Raw genomic sequence first — 23,874 nt, forward strand, 5'->3', positions numbered from 1 at the left:
CACCATAACTAAAAGCTCAGAAAAAGAGATAGTACAGCTGGCTGGATCTCATGCATTTGTTTTCATGTTCAAGCTTCAGACAGAACTATAATGACCAATCTGGATATGATAAATACACCAACTAAACTCCAGGATCACATCTCTGCATGGAATATGGATCCTGGAACAAGGCTTTATTATTAAAGAGTACAGACAATCACTAAACAAGGGGAAATACTCTCAAGAGAGAGTTCTCTGAAGGCTGCATTGACTCTGGCTTGCATTATTATTCATATGCTCACATACAATAAATTTTGGTTTGCTTAAAGCATAGGTTTCCCACTCAGATTACAGGAGTACTGATTCCTGAGAGTCAGTGCTAAGTGGCAGGGTGCTTACGGAAACTGGACCAGAGGTCCTAGGTAGAAACTCCCAAAGCTCCCCTGATTCTCTGGGACTCCTATTACCACAGTATAAGAGCTATAGTCACTTGTGAAAAGTTTCCAAGAGCTGCAGGTAGTGGTGCCCCTTTGAAAAACAAACAACAACAAAAAAGCAAATAACATAAATATCTACGGATTAAAGAAGAGGCATAGAACTTTATCCTGAACTGCATTCCAGGTCCCCTCCTTGGTATGATTTCTCTTTTTATTCTCTTGAATTTCTGCATTTCATATTTGTAAGTACATTTTAAGTTTTGCCCCAAATCCTTATGGGGAGACACCATCCACTAGATGTCATATTAAGCTTACTACTGAATACAAGAATGACCAGAGTTAAAGAAGTTGCTTGAAATTTACATCCTGCCCAATTCTGACAGACAAACATTTATACAGTGCGCTCATGAGAAGATCAAGTGAAAGGAATGAAATGATTCTGTGCTCAGAGTTAATCCTCCTTCCTTCAGGAAACAGATATAGTATACGCAGGTTTTCTCTAGCAGAAATTTCCAGCATACATTCAACAGCAAATCTTCTAAGCCAAGGATTACCAAGACTGTAGAACAGGCCATTAATCCTTGTGCTAAGGAAAGAAAGTAGCATTTCCTGATTTTCCTTACGTGGACGCATGTCAGCTCTGCATAACAGGCAAATAAAGACCTATAATAAATGTCCTCAGGTAGCAGACTGGACAACAGTCATTTACAGATGTGTATAGGAACTCTACGACTTTTCTACAGCACTCAGTTTCGTGAACAAGACTGTATTCAGTGGCCAGAACTTGTTTTTAAGACTCTGTGAATGAGTTCGAAATTTTCTAAAAACTGCAATTTGAATAAAGTCTACATCAGAATGAAATATTTATACTTTGATATAAATAAAAGTTTCTCATGTTTATTTTGAGATCATTTAAAAAGGAAAAGAATCATAATAGAAACAAACTCCAAATAAGAAGTTTCCATAAGCTTTTTCAAAACAGTAGCAAACCTTTGCAGCAGGACAAACAATAAAGGGCTACCAAGTGTATGTAGTATACTTTTGTCCGTTCTCACTGTACTATTTCCATTAATAGAAGATGGTACCTTTGTATGCAAAAAGTTAACAAAGTTAGAAATAATGTCATGCTAATGCTTGGTCACATAATAGTATGAAAATACATAAGAATGGGGGAAAAAACTGACAAAAATTTCTTTCAACTTACTGGAACTTGTATTTCTGGTAAGTAAGGAAGACAGGAGAACCAATATTTGCTAAAACATAGAGAAGTTCATCACATCATATTACCTGGTTCAGTTTACAGAAATAGAAATACAGAAATTCTATATAGAATATAAAAATAAATAGATAGGAATATGCGTGTCAAACTGAGCAGAAGTTCTCCTCAAAATTGAAGGTTGCAAAACATGAATCCGCAGAACAGAGAACACACTCATGCTTTAAAAAAGAAAATTTCTTCCATTTTGCTCTTGGTGAAGCCTTCTCAGCAGTAAAATGTTTTTAAGAAAAAACATTAAAAGTGCATTCCACAGCTAAGAGAAATGGAAAAAGAGCTAGCACATATGATTTTGCTGCATATTTCATGAAGAAACTCCCTCATGGACTGATATAGAAGTACTTGGTAAAATTTACAGGGGGAAAAAGAAAAGGAAAAGCACTTTCTTTTTTATGTCTTCTACAACCATTTCTCATATCAGAAAAAAGAGCTACACGCTTGGTCTCTAGACACTGATCCAATTAACCTACCAACCACAAATTTAACTGTAGATGGTAAGTGATGCTTTACAACCAGCAATAAGGCATTTAAACTTCTGATCAGCTGAAAAGCATTTTCTCTCAAGGGAATTATTTTACTCATAACAAAACTCTACTGTTACAAAATCAATAATCCTACATGCAATTCTATAAAAGACTACTTAGCAGTACTAGCATAAAAGCAAAAATATTACCTTGCTTCATTTAAAAGCTAGATCTCATCTATCAAACATGCAAGAAATAGTATATGACAGAAATTTGGCAATTAGTATAACATTAAAAATTGTTTTATTGACATAAACTGTTGGATTCAACTGTTTTTTTTTTTTTTTTTTTTTTAATATTGTTGCCATTTATAGCTGTCTCTCCATTCATTTATTATGGCACCAATCTGCAGTACCCCAAAATGGGCATACTGTGTGTACAACACAGTATTCTATAACATTTTCTACAGTTTAAATAACTACACTGTCTCTCTTCTCTCCATTCATTAAAACCAGCTTTTTCAAAACCTTGCTTACATAACCATTCCAATACTTCAATTTAGGTGTTATACTTCTTTGTAACTCATTTTTAGTCAAGTATGAGATGCATCAATACATATTGAAAACAATGTACCCGTAAGAATGAAAGTACGTAATAAATTTATCAAGAAATGCAGTTATCTAAATTAAAAAGCAGATTACTATCACTGTTTCACATCATACTTTATCAACCTGCAAGAAACGATACTCATGTCCTTTAAACTTAAATTATATCTGTCAAATATACATTATTGCACTTTTTTTTAGAAATAATTTCTTACAATCTCGCCCCCCCCAAATGTTCATTAGAACTTCTGGAATGCCCTATACTGCAATATACTGATGAGCAATTAATTTATGAATTCAACCTTTCTGAACAGCATTTATACAACTAAAGGTCAAGCTCCAGACACTTTCTAACATAAAGACCATAGGCAGACCACACTTTCTGCCAAGTTAAGAGTTTACAAATGATTTTGCAGACAGCAGTAGACCTTGCTCTTGTTTTATTTTGATAAAGCATTGTATAGGACTGCTGGTATAGACCAGAGCAAGTTTGAACTGCAGAAAAATGAGTTGGAACTTTGCTCTCCTCCCAGTAATTTCATGGACCTTGTGCTTGTCAAATGAGTTTTCTAAAACAGTAGGTTAGATTTATTATGGTATTTTTAAAAGGAAAAGAGAAGCATGTTAAAACTACTGAAAGCTTAACATTCCACTCTCAATTTGTACTCTCATGAAGAAAATGCTGTTTACAGGTTCAAGTAAATAGAATAAATGAAGCTTGGTTAAAGACAAGTAAGTGAAACTTAAAATTAAATGAGTTCAATTCCTTTATTACATTCATGTTGTAAAAAGCATCAGACCAAGAACCTTCAAACCTTCAGCCTTTACGAGCCTAGACTACAAGATTTTAAAAGCTTAAATTTCCTTGGCACCAAAACACATTGTTATGTGTTCATATAAGAAGCTCTGTAATCAAGTGCACGTTCAGTTATTAACTTCTCAAATTAGACAACAAATTTAAAGCCATCCCAAAATAGTACCCTGAAATCACAGTCATCTAATGAGTTCCAAATCTATATTTTTTTTCCTTAAAATGTATTTGTTCATTGTCAGCTATTCTTTCAAACCGTAGCCAACAAAACCAGCACTATGGCATTTATGGTTTGGAAAAAGTACAAAGCAAGTATTTTCTGTGAATTACCTAACATAACTGAGTTGATAAAATGAGCTGCAATTACAAAGTCAGTATTTATAAAAAATTATGTCCAAATAAAAATTATGTCCAAACAAAAATAATGTCCAAAATTACTTAAGAGAAGACATAGTTGTAAGAAATATGTTGTAGAAACTGAGGGATGTTTTGACTTTTCAGTGACTTGTACAGTGTCTGTACTGTAAAGATATAAGATAACTCCAACTTCAAACAATTAGCTTGGGTAAATATTTACAATAGAGTAGGTGAGCAGAGAGAATCAGAAAATCTTTCAGTGAAGCTGTGAGACTCCCACTGCCTCCAAAAAATCTGCAAAAAGTTTTATTTGCATTCAGCATGAAGAACATTCATATCATTTTAAGATATCTTCATGGGTTACTCAAAATGTTCATTAATGATTAGGCTTAAAAAACATTAACAAATTTCATTTCAAAGACAGATGTCACAAACAATTTCATGTAGCTAATTGGTAATAAAGCATCAGCAACCAAATTGTAATGGCTTTCAAATTCTCAGAGAGACTATAGTTACCTGGTCTAAAAGATCTTCAACTTTTTTTTGCCATCCATCCCTGGCCGCATTTTTTTCACGTTCTTTCAGCTGCAATAGTTGAGTCATAGCTGCTTTCTTATCCTCTTCATGTTGAAGCCTCAGCTCTTCACGAAGCTTATTACATTCCTGTCTAAAAATAAAGGTCAAAACTAAAATGCAAGAAGTTAAAAATAAATAAAAATTCAGCAATAACTGGAAAAGCTTAGATAATACCAAAAAAACCTTTGTTTTACTTTTCATTTGCTATTACATTTGTACGTAATACTTACTTTATTTCTTATTTAAAGAAAACAAAGACAAAAATTAATACTTGCCGAAGATTTTCTGTCCATTTGATTTCCAAGTCACGAGCCATTCTGTCAACTTTGAATTTTCTTCTTCTCTCATGGCAGCAATCATTGCTTCGTGCTGTTGTCTCTCCTGATCTAGTTCTCCCTGCAAACATAAGCTTTACAATAGAGACTGATCAGCAGCAAAAAAGTATTTCAAACCTTAAATTATGTATTATACCCAAAACATCTGTTATAATTGGCTTATAAGCCTTGGACTATAACTTTTTCACTGTGTGTTGTTTCTGATTTCACCTATTAATACTTATACTTCCACTGACATTACATACCTGTGGAACATAATTCTGTACTCCTCTAAAAAGCTTTAAAAAGGAATTTGCTAATAAGTCATTTTGGAAATAATCTAAGATAATGTTATTGCCAGTAGTCTGCTATATATGAATATTTAAATGTGAATAAGTGAAGAGAGAGAATGTAGCAGTTCATATGCATACTTAAATTACAAAAAACACAGAGCAAGTTATAAACTGTAATAGGGTGCACATCTAATGACCATAGATTAAAAAAATAATAATAACAATATCCTTCTTCAAGCTGCTCCTTTTAAGAAAATTACCAGTATGAAATCAGATTCAGGGATATTTTTCTTTTGCTCTACTTCAAATATTTGCTGTAATCTTGTAAATGTGCTTTGTTTATTGAGGAAAGAGGAAAAAAAGTTATGCTCAGTATTAAAGTATCGTAGAATGGCTTAGGTTGGAAGGGACCTTAAAGATCATCTAACTCCAACCCCCGGCCATGGCAGGGATGCAACCCACTAGACCAGGTTGCCCAAAGCCCCATCCAACCTAGCCTTAAACATCTCCAGGGATGGGGCATTCTCAGCTTCTCTGGGCAACTTGTTCCAGCATCTCGCTACACTTACAGTGAAGAATTTCCACCTGGTGTCTAATCTAAATCTATCTTATTTTAGTTTAAAACCATTCCCCCTTGTCCTATCATTATCTACCCAAGAAAAGAGTCCTTCTCCATCCTTTTTATAAACCCCCTTTAAGTATCAAAAGGCCACAGCGAGGTCTCCCCAGAGCCTTCTCTTTCTCCAGGCTGAACATCCCCAGCTCTCCCAGCCTTTCATAAGAGAGGTGCTCCAGCTCTCTGATCATCTTTGTGGCCTGCCTACTGTCAGTAGATGACCTACTGACAGATTAACTTGCAGTTCTAGAATTTTACATTCATATCAAAGCTTTTCTTTCTTAAAGTTTATAATAATAAAACAAACAAACAAACAAAAAACCTCTCAGTGTAATCTTATATCTCATTCTAATGTGATTTTAATGAGGTATACAGTAGGTGATGGTAGCCATACTACCTGGAGTTCAGAATGCTGAGCTTACCCACAAAACTGTCTTAGGTGCATGTTTTAATGAATTCTAGAGCCAATACTGTTCTGGGTCATGTTTATCATCAAGACATGAAACTGTCTAGAACAACAGTGGTGTAACACATATCCTTTTCACTTTTTCACGAAATTCTGTTAACTCAGGCATCTGAGAAGTCTGACTCTGGATATAGTTTGTACAGACATACTATGGCAGGTACAGTTCACATAGCTCCTTCACTAATGTGTACATTAAACATGTCTTGCCATTTTAATAATAAGACTGAAATCACAGTGACGGTACTTTGCACAATTTATTTTCCAATACTATGGTTACCTCAACATTATACAATGAATCTGTAGTTTCACGCAGTCTTGCTCTTGTTAACTCTAGTTCTTTCTGGAGTATTTCCTGAGCTTCCTGAAGACTGGAGATATGTCCTTCTGCAGTACCAAGGCCTTGTTCACTTTTTCGTACAAGGTCTTGCAGACGACACACCTATAACATGTAATTTTGTTTTTTAAAAAAGGTAATTTATATAATTATTACTAACAATAGCCTAGTCAGCTTGGTTTCATTTTCTTCTATTTCTAATTCCAATCTTTTTTTTTTCCTTTGCACAACCTGTTCTCCTTTAATAACACTTAATGTTTGTGTATTAAAAAAACAAAATCCTGTAACACTGGAAAAGCAAACAAAGATTCAGATTAAAGGATTTTTTACAAGAAAAAAATCCAACCTATATTTGAAGCACTTTGCAAGGAAAGAGGTTACATAAAAGTTCTGAAATTACCTGTAATTTTACTATGAGAAAGCACATTTTATGCAAATTAAAATAATGAGAAACACTATTTCTAAATACGTAAGCTTTAATCTAATGGATAAATTAACTTGTACCAGGGTATATGTTTCTTTGTCTTCAGACAAACTCCCTGTCCATAAATTAGTCTGTATAGTATATAGTATCTGTAAATTATAATGTGATTATTTCCCTAACTGCTACATAACAATACATTTATGTGTGCCTGTTTGTACTTCAGTTCCCCATTTGTAAAACAGTACTATACTTCTTTTGCTTTAAGTAAGATATTAGAAACTAAACATTGTACATTAAACGGAAAAACTTTTTTTCATATGTAGGCTGGAAAAATGGAGTAATGGCAGGCAGAGGAGACCAAAGAAGAGCAGCTAAAGGGAAGTGAAGTTTTTTCAGAATTAACAGTCTATCTCATTGCCTCTTCATGTTGATATAAATATCAAGGGATGAGTGTCTTAAAATATTATCTTTGGGTTTCTGGGTAACATTAACTACTGCTTCTGTTTGTTAGCATAATTATATAATTATTAATTACATGCAAGTACTGAAAGCTGTTTAAAATGGTCCTTAGTAAAGTCATCAGAAATCCTTTGCATGGAGAGGGCAGTCTATGAACTGGCCCTATCAGAGAGACAGACAGACTTTCTAAAAAATCTTGATTGGTCAAAGGTGAAATGAGGAGAAATAAAAATAAAATAAAAATAAAAGAGGAATTCACCTAGGAATCTAAAGAGTAAAAAGACAACTTCATCCTAAGATATGTGAAAAAGTTGGTATCGACTTAATCAGAACACTCAAAGAAATTTCTGGCACGTATTTAAGATGATGCCCTTCTTAAGTAGCTTGATGCTAGGAATAGGCTTAATGAGGCTTGAATCTTCCTTGTCCCTTGGCTAAGACAGTTGCTGTAAAAAAAATTCTGTCAACAAAGAAAACAGGATGGCATAGGTTTAAAAACAGCCTTCTCAGCAGAGATGCTGAGTTAATGTCTGCAAAGCGATAAATATATGCCTACTGTTAAATGAAGTCTTTAACTTAAAAACAAACAAAAAAGGAAGAAGCAGCAGAAACATAAGAAATAAGCTAAAGATGTGCCAGACATTTCACAGACAAGTTTCTTCCAGGTCAGTGAACACACTGAGAAACTGTTTTCAATTGTCAATATTATAAACTCAAAAATAAAAGTGTATTTATTGAGATACGCGATTAACACAGACTGCATATACCAATATGTTTTAAATAATTTGGCTCATTATAAGAAAGTGTTGCATGTCATCTTTTGCTGGAAATATATGAAGACGATCTGCAAGTTAGAAAGCTGACTAAAATTCACAGTATGTTAATTATAAACAAATATGGGTTTAATTACAAGTTATTCTTTCTCCTCTTTCTCTCGACATACTTTGTGTAGAGAGATCTTAGTAGCTTAAGCGAAGTTAAGCAGAGTAAAAACAAGCACAGTTGTTTATGTCAAATTTTTGTACTTTTTTTTTTGCTTTGTTGATTTTGTAGAAGACTATAAAATCATTTCTCAGAAGGAGTCGAGTAACTTATGCTTGAAGAATATTCCACTTTAAATAGAAATAATACTCTGCACAGACTGAACAGTGTAGTTCTTGCTTTGCACTGGAATCTAAGCACAAACTGAGTACAAGCTCATTATTGATTAAATGTGATCTAATACACAGGACTATTAGCTGATACAATTAAGTTAACCCTTGCCTCCTGATTGGCAGAAGTTAGTTTTGTTGTCAATTCTTCTTTCAGATTTTCCAGCTGTTGTCGAAGCTGATTCTTATCATCCTCCAAATGCAGTTTCTCCTTCTCAAACTGCTGCTCCAACTCCTTCAGAAATAAGAAGAAATGTTAAACATCTGTGATAAGGTATCAAAAAGTACAGGTATACCACATGAAAATTCTTCATCTTTGCATAAATAATATTCCTGATCTCAAGCAAGAATTGTCCTTTCCTTAAAGTGATAAAACATGAACATTTACTTCTATTTATAATAGAGGTATTAGTTTTTCAGCTTATTTTGTCATCTAACATCCTTGATTAATCACAAAATAAAGACATACAGGACTTCCTTCTCAATGATTAGTTTCACTTTGCATTTAATTAGCAAAATCATTAAAACTACCTCTACTTTCATGCTTCTGCATTCCATCAACAACTGAAAAATTTTCACTTTGTATAAAATTACACTGATAATGCTTATCTGTTGGCTTTTAACCATTTACCTTCTACACATACCTGCAAAGACAATAGCAAAACTTAAAATCCAGACTGAGCTTTATGAAGTTTTTCATGCTGTTACAATTAAAATAGATATCTAAATAATCACGTCATACATATAAATTTTATATAGAATCCAAACTAATCAACAATTTGTCCTCAAGTTCAGCTATGTGGAAGGAATAAGATAACACTGTTTTCCTTCAATTGCTGTAGAGTAAACAGCCAAATTCTGTTGTTTTTGGAGGACCTGATGAATTACTGCGACAAATGATGCTTAAGTGAGACTTGTTCAATCTTTCTTGTTTGCACTATGAAATATGCTGTTTGCAAAATTTCATTGGCACTATTCAGACCCTATTCTGATAACTGAGTAATTAGTTCTTTTATGACACTTGTCAGTACAGCTGTGCAGTTCTGAAAAATTATTAGCAACTCTATTTTCATAATCCTTCTATAAGCTGTAAAAATGGCATCAGTTCATTTTATAGATGGAAAAATTGAAGCAAAGAAATATTAAAGCCATTTCTTCAGAGTCCTATTCTCATTCTTCAGAGAACTCATGTCCCATTTTTTCCAGACTACTAAACCCATGATGACTTTCCCAGTCTTTCAGTCCCAAAGAAATCCTCATGTTGTCTACCCAAAGGCTTCTTGTGCTATGCTCCTTCCTCAGATTAGACTCAACTCCTCTCAGCATCTGAGACCATCCGTGTCTTCTTTGAATTACTCAGAAAACAAACAAACAAAAAAAGTGACATATATTTCACAGAGGAGATAGTATACCAATTAAGAAATACTGAGATCTAGACCCTGACATCTTTTGATAGTTAACTTCCCCTGACTAGAATCAAGTTTCACAATTCTCACATTTATAGGCGTTACCTATTTCAACTAATTTAAAGATTTTTTTAACTAATTTAATGATTTAAGAACAACTATCTTATGATACCTTTCTTTTATTCTCTGTTACTTTTCATAACTATTTTTTTAAAACAATTTTGTAAGGTAGTCAGAACATAAGAAAAACACCACTGATGCAAACATGGTCTAAAATAACAGACATAAAAAGATTTAAATATTTTCATCAGGTGTACAGAAAGACTATCACATATTGAAAAGCAATGAAAACACTTGCAGAAGGCAACAGTGTCCCCTAGTAAATTACTCTTCCTAAGCATCAGTGACTACAGCAGAAATATTTTAATAAAACAATAATTTAACAAAAAAGATACTACAAGGAAAAAAAAAAGCTACAATGTAACAACAACAAAAGATCTCTGTAGTTTCAAGTCCAACTGGCTGTGACTCTGCCTGTCACAGAACTCTTTCCCCTGTAGTCAGTATAAGAGACTCACCAGGCCCCAGAACGATCCTGCTAACTTCAGTGAACTTTAACAGAATTCCCAAGTTCAGTTTGCCTAAATACCAGGATCAATGGCAGCTTCAACAGGTCCCCGCTATATGCTGCTATATACTTTGATCTTCTGAGGTCCCTTCCAGCCTGGCTTATTTCGAAATTCTAAACTCAGCTTTCAGGTACCTACCGCTCTAGACCTTTACATATACGCAGTACGGGTACCTCAGCACAGGTACAGGAAGCTGATCTAGGACAAAACACTTTTAGTTTTCCTGACAGCACTTATTTATGAGAGAGCAGTGCTGAAATCAAGTCTGTGTCAAACCTAAGAGGAGAATGGGTAATGCTCCTGTATCACAGATCTGATTTCCTCTTCCACAACCACTTTCTTAGTTTTGCCTACTGCAATATCCTCAGCTTGCTCGTACCTTGCTTACAGGTTGCAAGCTGCACAGCTCCACAGAACTGCAGTTTCCACTGCTTTATATCCCAAACGTAAATGTAAACGTAAAACAACAGCAAAGAGAAATAATTAACAATATTCTGAAATCTTTTATAGTAATCATGAGTCTAACATGAACTGCAACTAAATAACATCTGTAAAATCTAAAATTTCTTGTACCTGTAACCTCAAAGTTTTACTGTATCCATTAGTATCCTAATATTATTATTCCCACAGCAATCAAATTCTTGAACTGAAAGGGCGCTGTCCCTGTGGAACCATCCAATTACATACAGAGCAGAATGCATCCCAGTTTTAATTTTAAACTGAAATTTTTAAAATGTCTTTTTCCTCCTTTTTTTTTTTTTCCTTTTTCTCCTCTGTATCCTCTAAAAAGTAACTTTAAGGCATGGACTTTTTTTTTTTTGGTCAGTAATGAATATGATATGAGCAGATTTCTACCTTTTGCTGCACAAGACCAACTTTAAAAAGTTTTGAAACCTTCCCTGTTCAACAAACTAGAAACAGTAACTACCTCAACTGGAAACAGTCTGACTTTCAGGTAGTAAAAAGAGTTTACATATAAGCAACAGACTTTTTCTGGTTTAAAAATGTAAGCTTAGCTATTTTATAAAGCTCGAAAAATGAAAACATTCATCACAAAGATTTCTTTAAGTATGAGCGATACATCTTCATTTGGCAATCTTCCAGTGGGAATTCTTCAGAGTGAGGATAGCTTCAGCAGTTAATGCAATTATTCTTTGCTCTCTAACCCACTCTGGATCATTTCCAGTGTTCCACATATGACTTATTAGTGAGTCTAAGAGTTAAGTGCTTAGGAGTGCATCAATAAGAATTTTTATGTATTTGGTCCTGAAATGTGGAGAAATCCAACAATTGATACCAGTAAGTACTGCCTGGAGTAGCAGAGAGAATTCCTTTCGTACTTTACCTAAAGAATTTATTCCCCCTTAAGAAAAACGGGGAATACTAGTTAAATTACAGTTAAAAACTGCAGTTCTTTTGCAGATAAGTCTTTGTGTTTACTGAACCTACAATTCATGTTCCTACAGATAAGTTTTCTTCTGTATAAGAGTAACCCTAGGAATGAGAAAACCTCAGTATCTTTTCAAAGGCAAATGAAGCCACAAATAAAACTGACCCTACCCTACCCCCCAAAAAAACCCCCACCATCTTACTGAAGTGAAGGAAATATTCCCAGACACCTTTACAATACATTGTTTTAATAAAAGGCATTTTTAAAGTTACAAAGTAAACGTGAAAGATCAGATGCATATATTTCTCAGAGAACTACTTCCATTACTGGGAGACATGGAAAAAATCTTTGTGATTTATTCAAAATAAGATTAAGTAGCAACACGTTAGTAAAATAATTTGGGAAATAAAATCAGTCCAAGACCCACACCACTGCCTACAACTGTGTTTCTTGTTATATTTCTTGTGGACACTGACCAGAAGAGCACAGCAAAGCCTTACATCAATGATTAACATTTATCCATATCTTGTTTTATACAGCAGAACTTGTGTATAACATCTATACAATCAGACTATGAAATAATACATCAAAATTTGTCCTCTCATCCCAAAAAGGCAAATTCTGTGAAAGTGAAGAGCCTTTAAACTTTCAGTATTCTAGTCAAAGGTAAATTAATAGTCCTACATAAAATTAGCGTAATTTATGATATTGTAGTACAGCTGTGTCTTCTGAGCATCCATAAGTACTAATATATTATCTTTTCGTATTTCTGGACCGTTCAATGTATGGAATTGTAAATAACCTTTAGCCTCCTTCAGAGAAACTAATCGTGAGTGATATTCCAACCATTCTGCATATGGATCACAAAACTGGAAAAACACACCTACTACACTCAAAAGTGGTAGTCTTCATCACAAAGAAGTTGTTTTGAGCTAGGAATTTTTCTCTGTATGCAGAAAAATAAGAGCACTATTTTTTTTTATAAGGCATGTGTTACTTTAATAAAGGCTGAGTAGTTTCTTCTTCAGAAAGGCCCAGCAAATCTGCAGGTAGCTCCAAATAAGACTTGCCATAGAACAAAACCATGCAGTACAAGGCTCAAATTATAATGTCTGTTTTTTGGAATATGTTTGATTATTCAGAAAAAACAAACCTACATCTGCAGTTTTTCTTATCTTTATTAGCATACTGTGTGCAGCCTCTATTGCAGTATTGTGTTCCAGGTCAATTCTTCTAAAGTCTTTGAATGAGCCTCCTTCAACTGTGCAGCCTCTCCTCTAATCTGCTTGCAGTTTTACCAACTCCTTCTCATAATATTCACGTTGTGGCTCCCTTGCTTCGTTTACTTTCTACAAAAGATGAAGAAAAAAAAATTACTTCTATTCAAGGATAACCAAATCCTAGCACCATTCCAGTAAGACGAAAAATACAAAACATTACTGATGACATAAATCAACAAAAATTAACTTTCATATAAAGCAAATTGAGTGAACACTAAGCACTGATTAAACTTGTATGTAACCAAAACTAGTTTAAATATATCCATGCAAAACAATATATTCATTTTAAAATCTTTCTCTTTTTATTTTTTTTTGCACTATTTAATCTGGGGAAACAGCCATCAGGTATCAAGTCTATAGAAAATTTCAGCTCATTAGTTTCAAACATGTGCAGCACCTTTCAGAGACTTATTTTTTAATTTATTATTTAACCGTTTCACTTTTTTTCTTCCCAAGACACTTTTGATACTAGGCATCTATGCATATCACAGTAAGTTATATGAAGTTGCTTAAAAGACGTCCAAAGCAGTCTGAACAACATCTAATCTGATCTCCCTCTGCTCTCACTTTAAGCCCTATGTTAGTTGTTCTATGTTAAAACGTGAAGTACATTTGGAACATACTAATACAGGTCCTAGTCCAGTCTTACCAAACTTTAAAATGAAAACATATTCACTTTTTTTCCCTTACAATTCTAAGTCTTATGCTTTTATTCAGCTAAAGCCAGTAGGATGTCTAACCTTCTCCAAGGCCAGAATTTGCTGTCTTTGTCGCTCATCCAGACTCTGTGTTTTGCTTTGTAGTAAATTTCTTTCCTCTTCCAGTTGGGACAGTTTTTCCTTTAATCTAGACTTTTCTGATTCCAAATCTCTGATTGTAACTTCTTGAGTCATTTGGGTGGCTTGAAGCATTCCAATATGACCTAGAAACAACATAACTCTTTAAAACCTTGTGTCATTGTTCCCGTAATCGAAGTATAAATTAATTAATACTCTGGCAATTTCAAGAAGTTAGTGGAAGCTTACATGTTGATCTCAATATTATCTTTACTGCAATGTTTACATTCCCGTTTGTAAACAATGTTTACATTTGCCCCTTTTTAGTTTTATCGTAAAACATCCCACAGCTGTTGAGGACTTGGTGCTGGGGCTCCTTTAGTTTCAGTTTTCCTGGTTCAAAATTGCATATTGACTACAAGAGAAAGTAGAGGTAGGCAAGAGTATGAACATGCACAGTATGTCTCAAAAACTCAGAGAACCTCACCTAAAACTGCACATTTTTGTGTAGCTTGTTGCAGGGTAAAAGAGAGATGAACACTGAAGTCTAATGGTAAAGATGTTAGCATTATCAAACTCGTAATTTCACCACCATACGAGGTATAGCAGCTAAAGCTATGTAAAACATAGAATTACACTACATTTTGCTATGAGGATATGACTAAAAGCTGCACAGAACTCATTTTCTCTATAGCAGAGCACGAGCTAAATCTCTGTGGGTCAGAGGCTTGCTTTAATGTCTGTCCTGGTTGGGCTGAGGAGGTAGAGTTAATTCTCTTCATAGTGGCTAGTATGGTGCTGCACTTGGATTTAGAAGGAAAATAATGTTGATAACACAGAGATGTTCTAGTTATTGTTGAGTCTGGCCTTCCCTGCTCCTGGTGCTGCCCTGCCAGCAAGGAGGCTGGGGGTGCCCCAGGAGCTGGGAGGGGACACCAGCCAACACAGCTGACCCCAACTGACCAAAGGGATGTGCCCTACCATATGGTGTCATGCTGAAGAATAAAACGGGGGGAGCTGGCTGGGGAGGTGCTGCCGCTGCTGGGGATGGCTGGGCATCAGAGTCAGCAGGTGGTGAGCAATCGCACTGTGCATCACTTGTTTTACTCCTCCTCCTCCTCCTCCTCCCCCCCCTTTTTTTTTTCCTTCTCACTTTATTATTAAACTGTCCTTATCTCAGCCCAAAAGCTCCTGTACTTTTCAATTCTCTCTGCCATTCCACTGAGCGTGGGGAGCAAGCAAATAGCCTGCATACTGTTTAGCTGCCTGCCAGGTTAAACCACAACAGTTACAGAAGTTCAGCCATTTCTGAAGATAAACAGAAGAATAATACACTAATTTCCCATAATAGACTGGCAGTTTTCTCAAATCGCAATATGAGTAAATACTTCATACGGTAATTAAGTACGAGAACTCAGTTTCTTTGGGACAAGATTTTTGACTTCCACATTTGAGCTGACAAGAGAAACCATTCCTAAACAAGGTGGTATCCAATTACCTCACATGGTAATGGCTTGGTGATTTGAGATTCTCTTACCAGGGAACCTATTCCTTTTATCTATTTACAATCCAGTCTTGTGTCCAGTTGGTCTCTATACTGTCAAACATATAGCCTAGAGTACTCCAAGCCCCTACCTTAGCTAAGCTCGTGTATGCACTTACCCTAGACATAAAGCAGACACACTCAGTCCTTCTGTAGAGCTGCCTCATTATTTGAGGACCGAAATAAAACCTTGATACAGGCCACATTCACAATTCGAGGGCTAGGCCACATATAGCTATCTGTGCTAGCACACTTACAGTATTAACTGTGTTAATGCTGGGAAGCAATTCTGTCCTAAGGCTGAACTGGTCTAGTCTAGCAGCATCTCAGCCTTCAAAAGGAAGTGATCTTATCCAAACTGACTCTTGGGATGGGCCCTGGGGCTTGTGCTAACTTCTGGAAAATATCAGGGTATTTCTACGATTGTCTAGTTGAGAAACACCAAAGATAAGCCAGGTACTTATTTTTAACCTACCTGCAGCATAGTTAACCAGGTTAAGTCCATGCCCATGTCCTATCACTAAACAGTTTGCCAGAGACACAGCACTAATGAGGTAAAATCCAAATCCACACATGTATAGCCAACTCAAACAATTTTCTATGCCTTTCCTTAGGCCAAAATGCACAGAGAAGTCAAGAAAATAGCTATAAAGAAACCTGAACAAATCTATAAGCCAAAAAGCTGCTTATCTTCTGAAAATAGGTGTAAAGCAAATTACCACAGTCTCAGCAAAACCACGGAGCAACAGAAAAAGGATGAAGAAACAGGAAGGCATGTTTCAATGGTTACATGGAGAACAAAGAAATACAAGACAGAAGCATTTTGTACGAGTATAGTTAAGGCAAGACATTTCAAAGCCTACAAGATACATACATGGCATACAAATACAACATTTATACAAGTACATAAAAAAGAATTTTAAGTACAATGCATGCAATATCAAAACAGTCTATAAAAAACTTGTCAAACTTCTCTGCACAGCATTAAACAGTTTTTAAGCACTCTAAACCTGCACAAGGCTAAAAGAAAAAAGAAAGGCTAGAATTAATAAATGAAGTTGATTTCCAAATTATGTTACTAACATACATACTGGCTTTGAGAACGAGATCAGTGGCCTGCTGCTGTAAGCGTTCTCTAGCAGCTGCTAGCTCACTTTCCACTTCTTTGTGTTTGCTTAGCAATGACATCTCCTCCTCCTTCACATCATCTAGCTGTTTCCTGAAGAACCTAGAGGAAGCATGGTATAATGTCTGTTATTATATAGAATCATGTTTAAATTTAAATGAGCTTTAAGTGAAAATGTAAAGCAAGCGTTGTTCAAACAAAAGCTGAAATCTTGCAATATTGTCACCATACTCATTTTGTTCTATGTGTTTTTTCCAAAAATATCATTGAAGCACCATAAGATACTGGATATGTGGTATGACAAGGATGCATAAAGAGAAGCGTGACAATATTCAAAAGGATATATGAAAAATAAAAGTGGTAATGTGGTCCACAAGATTTTGGGGACCAATTTGAGATGCTTGTTTTCAGGTGTCTCAGAGTTCTTCAAATTGAAGAATACATTATACATGCTGAGCAGTTTCATTTTCCTTAATTAAACCGAGTTGAAAATGAACTTTTGGAAGATCCCTTGGGAAACTGGAAAAAGGTATTCTGTATTCATCTTCTGATACATCAAGAAGGTAGCCTTCTTTCACTGTACCCTGTAGCCTTTACACAAGAAAGCAGCAAAATATTGCAAAAGATTGGCAGGAATTAGATTATAAATGGAAAAAGCTAATAGTCCCTCTCAGCTCTAACCAATGATGTCCTGGATGCTTCCAGAACTACTAAAATCATCACATTTAAGGTACTTGGAAACTTGAGAGTTACTAAAACTGCTAAAGTCAAGATACTTAAGTTTCCACACAGAGATTACTGATCTTCAGTACCCTTAGACCTCAGCACAGTTACCGAAACACAAGCAGTATTTCACAGAATCTTTTCCTTCATGTCCAGCATACCCTGTCCTTCCTTTCTGATGACCAAAAAAAAAATAATCAGTCTTTATATTTCTGGGATGTTTTTTTCCTTCTTTATGGAAAAGAAACGTTAGTATTGAACAAAAACTTCAGTATCTAAATAATACTGAAAATATATGCAACACTTTAGTTACTGCTTGTAAAAACATCACCAGAGACTTTTTGTTATAAAGTTAAAATACAGAAAGTTTTGTTTTATTTTGTTTTTCCTTGCCTCCCACAAACCTACTGTTCTCAATACCCATGATGTTTAGGCCAGGTAGTCATTATTGATCTCTATAAGCACAACTGCACTGAATAAAGAATATTCATTATATTTATCTTGACCGTTCTATGACATTCCTGTACAATACATTTCTGCAGCCCAGATAAGTGGTTTTTCACCTTTTCTAGCAAGTGTTCCAGTTTACCCGGCATAACATCTCAGTCGTTACCAGTCACCATCCTCCTTCCTACACTGAACCTTTTGTTTTGGGAGGTAGGGATGAATTTATGGGAAGACCTGATGCAAAGATTCAGCACGGTTGCGTGCACGTGTGTGTTCCTAAGTGGTAATGGTTTTGAGTAATCTGTTGAGTACTTTCTGCCCTTTGGGTAATATGGCTGGATCAACCAAGTTCTGGTCATGTGCAGCTGAAAGCAAGACACTTTCCCTGTATAAAGAGACTAAAACTATCCCCTGGGCTGCGGCTTCTAGATTCTACTGGAATATAAACAAATATTAATCCAGTCGGGGAAAATTAAATAAAATAATATAAATAAATAAATAACATTTAGAAATGGATGAAAATCAATTATGAATAGCAGAACATTCATTTTACATGTTCCAAGCACCTCAACCTAACAGTCTGGCAGAAAGACAGCCTAAATAAGAAAAGAAAAAACAAATCAGTCTTTGACACTACGTATTATTGGCCCCACCTGAACATTGTTTTCTGCTGTACTAAGAGCACTTGAAGTTTTTGGCATTTCTCCCGTAGACTGGCAGCTTCATCCTGGACCATTTGCAACTCAGTTTTAAGCTTTCCCAGATTCTTCCGTAAAATACTTTCTTGGTTTGAAATTCTTTTCTTAGCTCCACCTCTTTCTCTTTGCAAGCATGCAGACTTCAGCTGTAAAAAGCTGAGATCTTTTCAAAGAATCAAGTTCATGTTCATAGAAGGTCTGTGCTTTGCTGAGTTTGCCTTCGTAATCCTCAATGAGTTTTTTTCTTTCCAGTCTTAACTCCTCAACTTTATTGTTCAAGTCTTCCAGCTCCAGTCTGTGCAATTCCTCTAGCTTTTCTTGCCCCTTACTCAAGGTAGCATTCTGACTCTGTTGAGTCTTCAGAAGTTCTTGAATCTCAAGCCTATGTGCAGCTCTCAAGTCTTCCAGAGCTGAACGCTTGTCCTTCTCATACTGCACTTGCAACTGTATGAAACTTCGTAGCCTTTCCTCAAATTTCTTTCTAATCTCTTCTACTTCTCTTGACATGGTCACTACACGTTGGACATGCTGGGCTTCTGCACAAAGCTGCATATCCTCAACTCTATCCTTATATGCTTCAAATTCTGTCAAGGCCTGATGTTTCATCTTTTTATGATCTTCCAGTGACTCTTCCAAAACCTGGATCTTTCTCTTAAGATCCATTTCTTCTGCAACTTTACTTTTATACTGCAAGATCTTCTCCCTGGTCTCTGCAAGAATTTGCTGAATTTCTTCTTCATGGGCATCCTTAAGGGCTTGGATGGCAGCTTCGTGTTCATCATTTTTAGTGTTCAATGCATATATTACCTGCAAGCATGAAATAACAATATATTGAGAAAAGGCATTCTGTTTATCTGCCTAATAAAAATATAAAATAAAACAAAAAAGAGCTTAGATACTTTGCTACTTTGACAATCTGGCCCGTTTTCCTGATACAAGTAAGTCACCAAATGGTCTTATCAATTTGACTGTATAAACTCTGTATTAGTAATTACAATCTTAAACAGTTTTGTAGAATGGGCTTTTATGCTTTTAAACCTATATTCTTCCTGATCAAAGTTTTGCCTTTATAAGCATGCTGTTGCTGTAAACACCACTGGAGGAAGAGAAAAAAACATTCAACATCTGAAAAACAAAACATTTATTTAAAAGAATTAAAAGCATAGCCTAAAAAGAAATTTGAGCAGAAGTTGTCTATCAGAAAACAAACACACACGAAACAGTGTAAGTTCCAATTTCCTTTCATGTTGTAATGAAGTCTAAAACTCAAATTCCTTCTTTCCAAATGCTGACTGTTCTTAAATATTTTATTTTAAACAAACCTCAAATGCCAACATTGATTGCTCTGGTTTAAAGGCCTGTGGGTTGCTCGGATACAAGTGTGGTTTTTTTTTGACAGCTTATCTGGGAGACTACCTGTGCATGTCAGTCTCCTAAGGTCTGAGGTCCCTGGCTATGCGAGCTTGCCAACTTCTCCGCTAGCAAGTCAGCTGAACAGAAGGGTAACTGGCAAAGCAGCCAACAGTTTGGGAGCCCAGGAAGCTATGCAGCTCAAAAACTACACTAAAAGGGCGGTCTTTTTTTTTTTTTTATAATAGAAAACAAAAAGAAAGTTCTGAAACATCATCAGATACAAATGGAAAAAATACCTAAGCTGCCTCACTCAACTTTATATAGCAAGGAAATAACTTTTTAAAAGTTTACCTTGCATTATTCATTTTTTTTCGACCTATGCAAATGTTATTTAGTGAAAGAGAAAAAATGGCTCTGCCATGCTTTTGGTGACTGTGCTCAACACTGCTAATATCTCTGTAGGCAGCAGGTAGTCTTTTGGATTTCCCTAGAAAAAAATAGCTTTCCTAGTGCAAATGAGCTTTGTAGCTCAGAGACTCAAAAATTTCCTCTAATACATTACCAAAAAAATGACACTAAGTGACATGCAATTCCATTAACAGAATCATAGCTATTGTTGCAATGCCTGGCACCCAAGGGTTTTCAACCTGTTATACTCTCACTGGTTTTGGTGATGCCAGCAGGAACTTCTGAATGCAAAGCTCTCCTCTCTCTCCTGTCACCAGCATACAGTCAAATTTCTCCATTACTGGAGGGTCAAGACACATCATTTGTCCAACCAGTCACAAAAGCGAGTACCACGTGTGCACATGCACAAAACCACACAGGTGCAAGGGCCCCGGTCTGGACCTTGTCCTGATTTACTGACTTAAGTCCTGGGCTTCACCTTGGACCTGCCTCATGACCACAGACTTGGCACACATGGCAGAGTGCACCTGACATGAATGTGAAAGACATTAGCTCTTCTTAACAGGTAAATCTGCCTCTCTGTATAAACCTAAGCACATAAACTTTGAGGTGCCACCCATTAACAGGAGTAAGCTTTCTTCCAAATCCTACTTATTGTCTTTACTGTGCTTACAGTTACCATACACAGACCTCAGACTCTTACAGCACAAAGCAGAGCCCTTACTTGTCTCTTTAGAAGGTCACGTCCTTTATTTCTCCCTCATCAGCCACTCAAGTTAGAAGGCTTACCGTAAAGTGGATGACCTTAAGTTCTGACAAACCTACCACACAACACTGGATTTTCTTCATACCCTGCCACAGAACTTGGACTGTTTTCACACTAACTGCTATATTCCTCATTTTTTCAGTAGACTATTAAAACTCCCAGAATCCGGTATACACAAATAGAAGTAAAAAACTGCAGCTAAGGTTAACAAGGTATAGTGTGCAAATAAAAAAGTAAAACACTAGAGTAAGTTTCTGAAAATTCAGAGGTAGAAAGGTTGCAAAAATTGGAGGTGCACAGATAAAACAAGTTTTGCAGTCTTCATTTATGAATCAAAAGGATTAGCCATTTCCTAAGCATGCTTGTTATTTTTTAAAATTAAAATTTTAAAATACCCTAGTTCAACCGCATATTACCAAGAATTATAAATTGCTCATGTTTTCCCCAGCTCCACTCTAAACACATCATACACATCGCAGTCCTTATCAGATGACATGAAAAAAAGTAGACTGTATTTTCAATTAGTATGTTATTCCAGAAGTACAGACCAAAAACTCTCCACTACCATGGGACTATCAGCTAAAAGTCTTAATACTTTTTATACAAAACAATAATGTAACTAATAAGAATCCAATGAAACACTACATGTTTTGGTCTGAAGAACCACAACAGAATTAGTGACAAAAACAGTAATGACTTTTTTATAGCAAGGGCTGGGCACTGGTACGTTTAGTTGTACTTTGTGCGGTAACATTCAGCAAGTCTTTTGCTGCGTTGGTATCTTGCACCACATGGAATACAAACAGCATTCAGTACTTTAGCTGAAAGATGAAGTTTGACTACTTGGCTGAGAATCATTTTTGGCTCCAAACCAGATGTTATACTCTTGCATAGTCAGCTGCACTTGGGTCATCTGCTCCTGCCAGCAATTTCATCATGATGGAATGAATGCTTTTCCAATTAAAAATGGGTATCTCACCTTAATACTAGTATTAGGTGCCAAATATATTTTGTAGCACAAAAAAACATCACCAAAAATGACTGTGGTTCATTTTCTTCAAGTTTACATGGAAACAGGAACTGATACCTATTAGAAAAAAAATGCAAAGATGAACCTTACATCTCTGGTAAACCTTCATTTTGGACTTAACAGGTGGATCCCAGGGGCAGAGTGTTGTATTCAGCCCAGTCCAGGTGAAGAGCCTTGTCCCCAGTTAGCATGTGGGTGCTACTGCCAGAGAGTGTTGGTGCTGCATCCACCAGCCCGAACCACCAGAGACTCTAGAGACACCCCAAGACTTGGTCTGTGCTACATCTCTTTTTCGTGAGCTGCAAAAAAACTACAGTGCCAACGAGGAATTGCTCATGCATAACTTATTCATGATTTGGAACACGCAAACCAACGAGCCTGACCTACCCCTTCTAGCAGTGGATAAACAAGAATTGAGCTGCTTCACACAGAAAGTAGTAAAATATACTGGGAAACATTAACAAGGCTTCTGTAGGGGCAAGTCACACCCCACAGATACAGCGGGATGCAAACAGAAAACAGCCTACAACATTGACAAGAGACATCAAAAGATCCTCCAGGAATTAATTTTATGTAGTAATATCTAATACAGTCCAGAACAATCACACACTTTGTTACATTTCCCCCTTTTCTTTCTGTCTGTTCACAAGTAGGTATAATATATTTAAGTACTTAAAATGTATGTATTATGACCAATGAAATGTCAAGTGAAGACAAAAGACATAAGGTAACCATCCAAATCCTGAAAAAGTTCGTCTTTACCAGACAAATTTCTGGTCTGCAGCAGTAAAAGCAGTGTCTCCCTCCAACAGCTTCTGCCCAAAACAGCCAGTCGAAGTATTGCACCAATATTCCTTTGTGCTAAAATCCAACTAGGGCAAGAACTTGACATTTCCCACCATCCTTGAAGTGTATTGCCACAGGAAAATTTACTATAAAACATCCTTCTGCTGTTCAGTACAGTCTTTGTACATTAACCAAATTTATGCCTAATTAAAATTCATTACTTATTTCCCTTAGAACCTCTGAAAACAAATACCAACTTATTTTTACTTGGGAATGTTTGTTGCTGTAGCAATCTCTAATGCCTTCTGTGTAAAATGAATTGTTTAGAGGATGGTGACATGAAGTTCAGCATAATTTATTTCCAGGCAGAACACATCAACAGATTTCCACTTCTACCTAACCTTTGAATGAAAACAAATTATGGGGAGGGGTTCACTTTCACATTTATTGTGAACATTTACACTTAATTTTCTTTTAAAAGAGAAGTCTTGATAAGTCTGGGGACATACACTGTTCACTAACAACTAAGCAAGGCAAGCAGATGTGATGTCACACAAACAAGAAATACAGATGAAATGGCAAGAGCTATTTGAAGATACCAGTATAGTCCTATGAGAGTGGTTGAATATTCAGTTGAATAACATTAGCCACTGACTGGAAGCAGTGTGTAAGATGCATGTTAAAGAAAGCTGCAGATGGCGTGCCTGCTGGCCAGATTCTAGTGAACTGATTTTCAGGAGTAAAACATCCAAAAATGATCTGCAGAATCTTGAACCAAAACACCACTTACAGGAGAAAAGGTAGACTTGAAGACCTCGACATAAAGATGAGAAGCATTTGGATACAAGTGAAGTGCACCTCTTTACTATAAATCAAATAGACATGAGGACTTCCCCATTACAAGAGAGATGGATACATGCATCGCTGCTACTGCTTTGCATGACCTGCCAT

At 35.9% G+C, this 23,874-nt stretch overlaps 1 protein-coding gene across 1 annotated transcript in view; it reads right to left on the bottom strand.

Annotated features, from left to right (window-relative positions):
- FAM184A (family with sequence similarity 184 member A) overlaps nt 1–23,874 on the bottom strand; it is an 80,230-nt gene that overhangs the window by 36,330 nt on the left and 20,026 nt on the right. The window contains 13 exon segments of the mRNA XM_040551977.1: nt 4,446–4,592; nt 4,777–4,841; nt 4,844–4,901; nt 6,472–6,633; nt 8,675–8,794; nt 13,145–13,206; nt 13,209–13,273; nt 13,275–13,336; nt 14,008–14,189; nt 16,678–16,814; nt 18,536–18,671; nt 18,674–18,721; nt 18,724–19,387. Coding sequence (XP_040407911.1) covers nt 4,446–4,592; nt 4,777–4,841; nt 4,844–4,901; nt 6,472–6,633; nt 8,675–8,794; nt 13,145–13,206; nt 13,209–13,273; nt 13,275–13,336; nt 14,008–14,189; nt 16,678–16,814; nt 18,536–18,671; nt 18,674–18,721; nt 18,724–19,387 — 1,908 coding nt within the window.

Source organism: Cygnus olor, chromosome 3, assembly GCF_009769625.2.
Source record: "Cygnus olor isolate bCygOlo1 chromosome 3, bCygOlo1.pri.v2, whole genome shotgun sequence".
Taxonomy (NCBI): Eukaryota; Metazoa; Chordata; class Aves; order Anseriformes; family Anatidae; genus Cygnus; species Cygnus olor.